Source organism: Stegodyphus dumicola, chromosome X1 (assembly GCF_044657685.1).
Source record: "Stegodyphus dumicola isolate Sdum_Otavi_A_Nest chromosome X1, ASM4465768v1".
NCBI lineage: Eukaryota > Metazoa > Arthropoda > Arachnida > Araneae > Eresidae > Stegodyphus > Stegodyphus dumicola.
Window position 1 is genome coordinate 95,108,479 of NC_140780.1, and position 10,531 is coordinate 95,119,009.

The following is a 10,531-nucleotide window of genomic DNA, read 5'->3' on the forward strand; positions in this document are numbered from 1 at the left end:
TGTATGCATTAAGCATTTTGAAGAAAAAATTTGTCGTTCGAGAAGATAAAGCTGTTCGTGATGATGGAACGGCATTAGTAATGGTTTTGCAAGAAAAATAGATCTTCCCTCTTCATGGATATTCATAACCAAAGGTAAGATCTTTTGGTTATCGAAATTAGAATTTTTAAACTGTTCAAAAGTGCGTGTATCTTTAAAAATATTGGACGATTTAAATGTAAGAGTTTTTTTCAATGAAAATGAAATTCCCATTGAAAAGTTCAAATGGATATTTGGAGAAGAAAAACTATGTGATAAATGGTTTAAACTTGAGACAGTGATTAGCCATTTGGATGGTTTTTCTGCTTCTGATATTCATGATGACTGCAATTTAAATTTAGATAAAATATCAGAACTACTGTTGAAATGTGCAGAAGGAGAAAATAATCCACATTCTGAGAAATTTAAGTTTTTGTATGAACAGATTCAATTAATGCAAATGAAACAGCATTTGTATAGTGCAGAATCCTTTGCCTGGTCTTGTTATATATTTTATTGTAATCCAAACAGCTACAATATTATATGTAACAGTAAGTATTTTATATTGCCTCATCCGTCATACTTAAGGAAGTTATCTCTGAAAATTGGCCGAGCAGATTCTGGATTACAAACAAGTCACTGGATGTATTTGAAAAAAAAAAATGTGAAATTTTAAATGATTATGAAAAAATTGTCAATTTATTATTAGATGTGATATATATAAAACCACAAGTTTCGTATAAAAGTGGTCGTGTTTTAGGTTTTTCGGATAATTCGCAGATGGAGGCCACAACTCTGCAAACATTTATGATAAGCTATATTAGCAAAAAACAGAGATATTGTAGCAATGTTTCCCGTAAAAAACTTATCATCACATCAATTATTAATATTTACAAAACAAGTAATTGACCATGTACAGTCTTGTGGCTATAGAATCATAACTCTAATATAAGACAAAATAGAATTAACAGAAATATGTTCAAAATGCTTTGTGGTGGTGCATTAAAATCCTCATTTATAAACCCTACCATGCATAATCTTCCTATATTTACATTATTTGATACAGTTCATTGGTAAAAGTTTACAATTGGGTGCCCCTCGTTTATTGGCGATTCTTTCTTGACGCCAAGATCGGCGCCAGGAAGTCACAATTTCAAGATGGCCGCTACGCAAAACCAAAATAAGAAGTCGAAGAATTGCATAAGATCTGTGTCCATGTACACATCGATCTGTTTTTACTTAAAAAAACATCCTAGAATTGCACAAACTAGGCATTGCGCCTTAAATATGTCCATGTACACATCAATCTATTTTCATTTAAATAAAATCGGAAAGCTAAAACAAATTTAAAACTATTGTGGTAACCAGAAGTGAGGTTTCATCGCCAAAATTTAAAAAAAAATGTCGCCAATCGAAGGAGCACCCAATTCTACACTAAAGCCATTTATCGAAATCCTACATTTATCGAAATCTATACGAAACAACTGGTTCAATCAGAACGATTCAAACCAAACATTTTTTATACCGTCATTTGAAAACTCAAATATTGTTTACAATTCCAGTGTTCTACATTTAAAAAAATTGTATAAAATAGAAAAAAGCGGCAGTTTTCCGATAACCGGCTCTTGGCGACCTCGCTACGGCGGCCGGTGGTGGCGATTTCCGCCAAACCCGGCTACCCACCCCGACAACTTTCTGCTGACGTTTAGGTTACTGTAGAATCCGGAGTATCGGGAGGGATTTAGGGAAAACTTCTGTGTGCTCATATTGAAGGTCACGTGACCATTTTTCTTCGCTTCTGCTGCGTGGTTAGAAGTTGAGAAGTTTGTCTCCTACTTGATCGGAGCGTAGGTAAATAAATAATAGTGTTAAATGCGAATTAAAACCGATAATTATAAATAAATAATAATGTTAAATGCGAATTAAAACCGATAATTATAAATAAATAATAATGTTAAATGCGAATTAAAACCGATAATTATAAATAAATAATAATGCATAAAATGCGAATTAAAACCGATAATTATAAATAAATAATAATGTTAAATGCGAATTAAAACCGATAATTATAAATAAATAATAATGCATAAATGCGAATTAATGCGAATTAAAACCGATAATTATAAATAAATAATAATGGTAAATATGAATTAAAACCGATAATTATAAATAAATAATAATGTTAAATGCGAATTAAAACCGATAATAATGTTAAATGGGAATTAAAACCGATAATTATAAATAAATAATAATGTAATTAATTATTATTTTTATATGTTTTTTTCCCTTTTGCTTTTCATTTTTTACATATATACGGATAATTAAATATAATAAGAAGATTAATTATTATTTTTATGTTTTTCCCTTTTTCTTTTCATTTTTTACATATATTGTTCGTAATTGGAGTTTCAATAAAAAAAATTTAAATTCCCTTTTGCTTTTCATTTTTATTTTTAGAATTAAAACGGATAATTAAATAAATGATAAATTATTAATGTAAATAATAAATTAATGTATGTAAATTCGGTGTCTCCTACTTGATCGGAGCGTACGCAAATAAAAAGGCGACCCACCCTTTAAGGAAATGTTCCTCTTTTTGCAACCACAACTCGAAAATTATAAATCAGAGAAGTAACTAGGCAGGATTCTGATACTTAATTTGGAATGAACTTTGCAAGTCATTCCGTAGCGTTTAATTTTTTTCATATCTTGAATCTCTTACTATCATTAAATAAGGAAGAAATTGCAGGTTTAAATGTATAGTTCTCACAATGTAATAAACGACAGTACTTGCAACCTGTGCAGTCGCACGAAGAGGCATGGTTAGGGACAGAAAAAGTTTGGATTTCGAAGTACGATTGACATTACCAAATGGCAAAGTTAAAGGCAGATAGATTTTTTCTCTGTTATTTACACTAATAAGCGGGAGGGCAAGAACGCCTTTCTAATTGTTATTTGAAATTAAATTTTACAATTTACTTTACTTTTGCTTTTAATTTACTTTCTACAGCATTCAGTACGTGAAACCGTCAATAATAATATAATAATGATAATAAAAATGGTATCACACAACTAAAAGTATATACTACTTCGTAAATTTCGATAAATTAATTACTGAAAATATTAAGCATATCAGTGGCAGCGTTGGACCTAATAGTTTTAAGTTGCATTTCAACATTTGAAAGAACGCGAATTACATTGCTATTTTCACCACACAAACGAATGGAATATTTCAGAAAAGAATTCTCCCCCGTTATTACAATATTTCAATAATTTTCGCAAATTAAAAAATTTATTTAATACGTTTTAATAATAAATGAAGCGATTTTCACTCATATAATCCCTTTGTACATTACTATCTTTCATTTCAGAACCACTGCATAACTTTTCTAAGAGATAAATAGCTTCCGTTAATATATGTTCCCATACATTATATTTATTTTTTTTATATTTTTGTCTTTAATAAATTAATGATAGATAGATAAAAAAATTGATACTGCTTAATTTATAAGCAGCGTAAAAACTGGAAATCTGAGGTCATTAATTTCCGAGACATTAATAGTTTTTCAAGATGCAAATAAAGCAGATAACAATAATCATAAATATTAATGCTCCTAAAATATATCCGCATTTCCTAACTGATTTTTGCTTTTTGATCCACCACAAACCTATTTTCATTAAATGAAGTTTTGCGCATTTCTCTGCAAAGTACGCAAAACTTGTTTCATACAACTTTATTTTAACTAAACGTTATACTTGTTTAGGAAAGTATAAAACAAGTATTTATGTGTACTACTTTTAAAATCCATGTGACAGAGTGTGCGTTCTCATCTTGAAATATACGTTGTGTCGATGAGCTTAACTACAAATTATTAAACATTTCTGGCAAAATGCCAAAAATTAAAAACAAAATTTTTTAAACACGTCCTGCGCTCTATCTGCAGGATCTATCAATCAATCAATCGACACGACAATCGAAAATCAATCGACTTGAATGGAGCTCACCAACATGTTTTTACATGCCGTTCTATTAATATGCAAGATATGAGAAAGAAGTTTGAAGACATTATGAAAGAAGCAGAGTTTTGAATATACAATTCTTGTATATTCACAAAAATACAAATATACAAATTTATATACAAATTTTATATACAAATTTTTGTGTATAAAATAAATGGGACATAGAAACTAAATTTGAAAAATAGAAGAAAATAAAAACAAGAAAATATTGATGAGTTATGTGAGGATAACAGGCTTGAAAATTCCGAAATGTCTTTTAAAGTAACAGTTTTTTATGCTGCTCTCGACATTTTAAATACTCAGTTAAAATACAGAATGACTGGAATAACAAAAATCGCAATGATGTTTTCATTTTTGGAACTTAAATTTCCGTATTTGTTAACAATGACAAATACGGAAATTATTAATAACTAGCGGGCAAGCCCGCCAGCTGAGCGGGCTGAAGCCCGCTTTTAATTGTTGACGTGTATAAGAGTTCCTATGTTAAATATCATCGTTATGCCATAGTTGGACCGAACTACCAGGGTTCAGCGGTTTTGCGCGGGTTCCCCCTGCTTTATTCCCGTGCGCATCCAGAAGATACTGCATACACGTCACACATGCGTAGAATCACGAAAACACCTAAGCAGGCAGCCCGCTCGCCGGGATTCGAACTTTGGACCGAACTACCTGTGTTCAGCGGATTTGCGCGGTCTGCGCCCGCTTTATTCACTTGTGCATCCAGAAGATACTGCATTCCCAATACACATGCGGAAAATCACTGAAACACATATAGAGTCAGCCTGTTGGCCGGGATTCAAAAGTTGGACCGAACTACCAGCGTTTAACGGTTTTGACCGGGTTACGCCTGCTTTATTTACGTATTCATCCAGAAGATACTCCGCACACAATACACATGCGTAAAATCACGAAAACACCCATGCAGCCAACCCGCTAGCCGGTATTCGTAAGTTGGACCGAATAACCAGCGTTCAACGGTTTTTCGCGGGATTCATCCGCTTTATTCACCTATGCATCCAGAAGATACTGCATACACGGTACACATACGTAAAATCACCCAAACACCCATGGACCCAGTCTGTTTTCCGGGATTCGAAAGTTGGACCGAACTACCAGCGTTAAACGGTTTTGCGCGAGCTGCACCCGCTTTATTCACGTATGCATCCAGAAGATACTGCAAACATCATACACATGCGGAAAATCAAGAAAACACGCATTCAGCCAGCCCGTTAGCCGGGATTTGAACGTTGGACCGAATTACCAGTGTTCAGCGGTATAAGCGGGCTGTGCCCGCTTTATTCACATATGCATCCACAACATACTTCATAAACGTTACACATGCGGAAAATCACGAATATTTGTCATTGTTAACAAATACGGAAATTATTAATAATGTTTCAAAAATACAGAAAAAAATATAAAGAAGACTTTGCTAATGTACTGGAAGTACAACTTTTATTATTTATAAATACTTTCAGAACAGATATCCAAAATTTGAAATCCGTTAAGGATTTAGCTAAATTAGCAATGGTAAAATACTATGACATGACAAGCAGTTAATCGGGAGTGCAATTAACTTATATTGTATTTATCATTCATTATCTGTAACCAAAGCCACGAGCGAGAGGTCATTTTCAATAATAAAAACATATTTAAGAAACACTATGATACAAGATCGGTTGTTAAACCTATCACTATTGAGCGTTGAAGTTGACATGGCTGTGAAAATGGACGTCCAGGTATTGATAAATAATTTTGCGGAAATGAAGGTTAGGAGACGCAAATTTTAATAAAAAAGATTTTTGTCTTTATGATGAATTTCGGTCACCAGTGCTTTAATTACACTTATTGAGGGGGGGGGGAATTAGAGAAGAACAGCAGTACGGGCTGAGGGAAAATTAAAAAGAAACAGGAAAAATCTTTAGCATTCATGTTTTTTTATAAAAATGTATTCAAGTAGTTAAGTGTACCAAAAGGATTTTTAAAAGGACAGCAAAAATATTACATATTTTCTACTAAAATTGTATATTCAAATAGTTTTCTTTATGAAGTTTATGATAAATATGTTTTATATTTAACAAATGTACTTGTATATTATTGCATAAATTATGTTCGTAAGTTGAGTAAAATCACAGAGTACTATCTATTGATGTAATATTTTTTCTGTAAGTTTATCAATTATCTTGTCTGTCAATATCAATTATCTATCACTCACACGCACGCACACAAAAAGTCTTAAATTACAGAATTAAAATCATCTGACGTCAAATACCCAGACTAAAGCAAATTTGCATTTCACCAGTTAGCAAAGGGGAAATATTTTCCTTTTTATTCTTTCTTCATATTACATAACTTTCAAATGGTTCCCTGAGAACGTGCTTTTATTTTTTAACAATTAATCCAGATGTGATAAAAATCATGAAAACATTGGCTCCAGGAATCCTTGATTTCTTTTTTTTTTTTTTTTTTTTTACTTTTCACGTTTTTTTTCTTTAGTTTAATTTTTATTTTTAAGCACATTAAATTTATTGGTTTAGGGACCCAGGAAATTATTTTGCATACGGAACCAAGAATTCTAGTTACACCACTGTCTATAATGTATATATGCGTAGCTAGTATATGTGTAATGAGATGAACTACCAGTGCTCACACACTTTACCGCCAGGCCGCTGCTGAACCCTTCATTAATTAATGACATAATCACACAAAGCCACGCATTTACACACAACTCGTGAACATAACAAGCAACCAGCGCATTAGCGGGATTCGAACTTCGGACAGAACTACCAGTGCTCACACACTTTACCGCCAGGCCGCTGCTGAAATCTTCATTAATTAATTACATAATCACACAAAGCCACGCATTTACACACAACTCGTGAACATAACAAGCAACCGGCGCATTAGCGGGATTCGAACTTCGGACAGAACTACCAGTGCTCACACACTTTACCGCCAGGCCGCTGCTGAAATCTTCATTAATTAATTACATAATCACACAAAGCCACGCATTTACACACAACTCGTGAACATAACAACCAACCCAATTATTCTACACTTATATAATAATTCTATAATTATTCACATTATTTAAGTGATATGATTCATTAGTGTAATTGTACTGGCTCGTATACACACGAGGAAAACCACGAAATTTCCAATGCAGCCAGGGCAATATGAAAGACAAAAAAATGTAACAAATAACCAACAATTAAAGGTTACCAATAATAGTGTACAACAGAGATGTATACCTCTCGCCAACTGAAAACAATTGTTAAATTCAATGGAAATGAATTTTCAAAATCAACAGACATGCGGTCTTTAAATTTTGTACATCCGAATTGTCTTCTCTCTTAAGCAGCAATATGACAAAACATTTAAAAGAAGAGCACATCTTTAGAATTTCCGATAGACAGTCTTGCGCCGAACAGTGTTGCCATTGCTCGCTTAGAAATCGTCGAGTTTCTTAATCAAAAACACATAAATGCTTTACAAAATGTTAAATAGTTAATAAAACAAATTACAAATTTGAGCTTTCAGATGCCCATATTCGGGTGGTGACGTACATATTCAAAATTTCATAGCTGTAGGTACCGTTGTTTTATCACAGTATCTGCATAAATGTTATGTACGTTAAACATACGTATATTTATGCTGATTCTTTATTATTAAATATCTTTAAATATAACACACAGCGATAATATTCGGTAGAAACAGTTCAACGCAAAATGCGAAAACGAAATTAATAGCCCTTCTGGGCTAACGCGCTTTGGGATAAAAACGCAAAAATAGAACATAACAGCTTTCATTGTCAGTGCTTTAAAAAAAAAAAAAAAAAAATCGATAGGCCTTATTTAATTTAATAAAATCGAAAAGTTGAGCAAGTTGCATATTTTTGAGAGGATAAATATGCCACGAAACCTTCAAAATCATTTTTTAGTTCATCACGCACGCATATCTGCACACAAAAAATAACAATACCTATTATTCTTCTGCATCTCTGTTTAAAAATGTTTTAAAAAAACATATGTACCGAAAAACATTTATTTGTAAAGTAAAATATTTTTTTTTCCGAAAATATTTTAAATAAATTTAAAAAAGAAGATTTTTCGCGATCATATTTTGCCGCGGTTAAGCCCGTGCAGCTGTCTGTCTGTCTGTCAGGTACTGAAAAAAATCAGTACCTCGGTACTTACGTGAAAACGTGGTTTGGACTTTGCCAAAGCTAAGTTTACTTTTAATCTATTTTCATCCATTACATTTTTTAATATTATTTTTCACTTGAAATTTGTTTTAATACTTTGTTTTCATAGATACATATCATTACTATTATTTTTATTTTCCTTTTTTTTTTTTGTAACAGTACTTTCTAGTTTGAACTTTTCACTTCTCTATCTTCCTATAATGAACTAATATTGTTTAATTAAACTTATAATTACTTTTCATCTTTATTAAACTTTTTTATTTCTGATAATTTTGACTTTTGCATAATTGCCAAGTTTCTGAAATTTCTAACAATAAATTTCATTAAACTATTTCTGTCACTGTACTGACTTTTTTGAATATGGCTTCTTTGCATGAAAAACTGAAATATTTCTGTTTAATTACTGACATGCATTTAATTAATACAGAGGCAGCTGCACTCGAGTTTGCCACCGATGCTGGACTTCTTCCCAGAGAGGATGAGGCACCACCTTGCCCCAAGTGCCAGGCACCAATGAGAAGCAACAAGAGAAAGGAATCAAAGCTGGGATGGCGTTGGGTCTGCAGCCTGAGAAATCGCAACAACTGCTCTGGTATGATTAACCCCATTGAAAACACCTTTTTTGAAGGTACAAAAATCCCAATAAGGGAAGCTTTAGTCATAACTGTGTACTTTGTTCTAGATCACAGTTTTAGCTCCATAAATCAGCAGCTAAAGCTATGGAGGGAAAAGCAAAAATTACCAGTAATTGCAAATGAGACTATTGTTGACTTTTTATCATATTGTCGTGAGGTATGCGAAATTTTTGCCTCTCATCATAGCAGAATGTTAGGTGGTAAAGGAAAATCTATATTAATTGATGAAACATTTTTGACCCGCCGCAAGTACAACCGCGGCAGGGTAACCAAAAATATGACCATCGTAGTTTTAGGCATCTACTGTCGAGAAGACAAAGAAGGATTATTTTTCAAGGTTAAAGGAAAAAGCAAAAGGCATTTGTGGCCTTACATTAAACGTCATGTTCACCCAGAAACCACCTTCATATACACTGACTCTGCTCCACAATATAAAAGGATAGAAAATTTATTTCCGGCAGCAACACATAAAACTACCAATCACAAGAAAGGTAAATATGTGTCTTTTTTTTTTAATGAGTGACATTTTGTTTTTCATCCTTAACATTCATTAATCCTTTATTTACAGGCGTATTCGTAGATCCCGATGATAAACAGAACACTATAAATGATCTTGAGGGTGAAAACAAACTTTTTAAGAGGTCTATAAAGAGCAAGAGAACAGATGATATTTGCACGCAGTACATGGCTGTACATTATTACAGGCGGTTCCGCTTGAAGCCCTTTACTTATGATGGAGAAAGACTTGCTCAGTTTCTACAGGACATTAAAGCTGTGTATCCAGGCCATGGAAAAGTCGGCCTTGAACTTAAAATGTTGGACGAACCAACATCAGAAAGCGAAGGAATTGAGGACCTGATGCCTCCAAAGAAATCAGCCCGACAAGATGATGATATACCATTCATTCAGGAAGATGATGATAAATGGGGTAAAACCAACAAATATAACTTTATTTTTGACATAATTTATTTATTTACATATATATACATACAAAAATTGCATTTAAATATTAAATTACATACCATTATAATCTATGTGCTTATTTTTCAGAGTAAGGGAACACAGACCAAGTTTTAAAACTGGAATAAATGATAAGAAAAGCATACAAGTAAATTGTTTACTATAATTTGTGTAAATGTTCAGATGGTCCACAAATTTTGATTTAATACCTTTTTGTTTTTCACTACATGAAATTGTTATTTTTTATTTCCTTTTAGAATTCAACCAAAAAACAGAGCCCAGAAAACAAAAGGATGGAAATGTTGCGAAAATGTTGCATATCTTTTACAGAAAGAGGTAAATGTGTATTTCAGTTATTCTCAACTTTTATTTTGACGTGAGAGCTATTCTTTATATATTTTGTTATTCCTTCATTAAAATAAACTTTCTTTCACAGCTGCAGATCCAAAATGTCATGAAATACTATGACAGAGGTAAGACAAAATTTTAACCATTCACAGCTTATGTTTCAAATTATTGCTTCACTTTATTTTAATACTACTTCTTCAGTAAAAGCAACTGTAAAATTTATTTAGTTATTATTAGTATAAGTTTACCTACTTATTTTTCAGTAAAAAAAACTTTATTGCAAATTAGGTAATCCAAAAAAATAAATAAAAGAAAGAAGAAAATTAATTTTGACAGATAAATTGAC

The 10,531-nt window shown here is 32.3% G+C and overlaps 1 protein-coding gene across 1 annotated transcript; it reads left to right on the forward strand.

Annotated features, from left to right (window-relative positions):
* The first annotated feature begins 8,650 nt into the window (after positions 1-8,650).
* Positions 8,651-10,321, forward strand: LOC118184131 (uncharacterized). The gene is made up of 4 exons (XM_035353781.2): positions 8,651-9,368; positions 9,446-9,805; positions 9,928-10,173; positions 10,274-10,321. The coding sequence occupies exons 1-3, from the start codon at positions 8,651-8,653 to the stop codon at positions 9,930-9,932; spliced, it is 1,083 nt and encodes a 360-aa protein (XP_035209672.2). The 3' UTR covers positions 9,933-10,173; positions 10,274-10,321.
* The last annotated feature ends 210 nt before the right edge of the window (positions 10,322-10,531 follow it).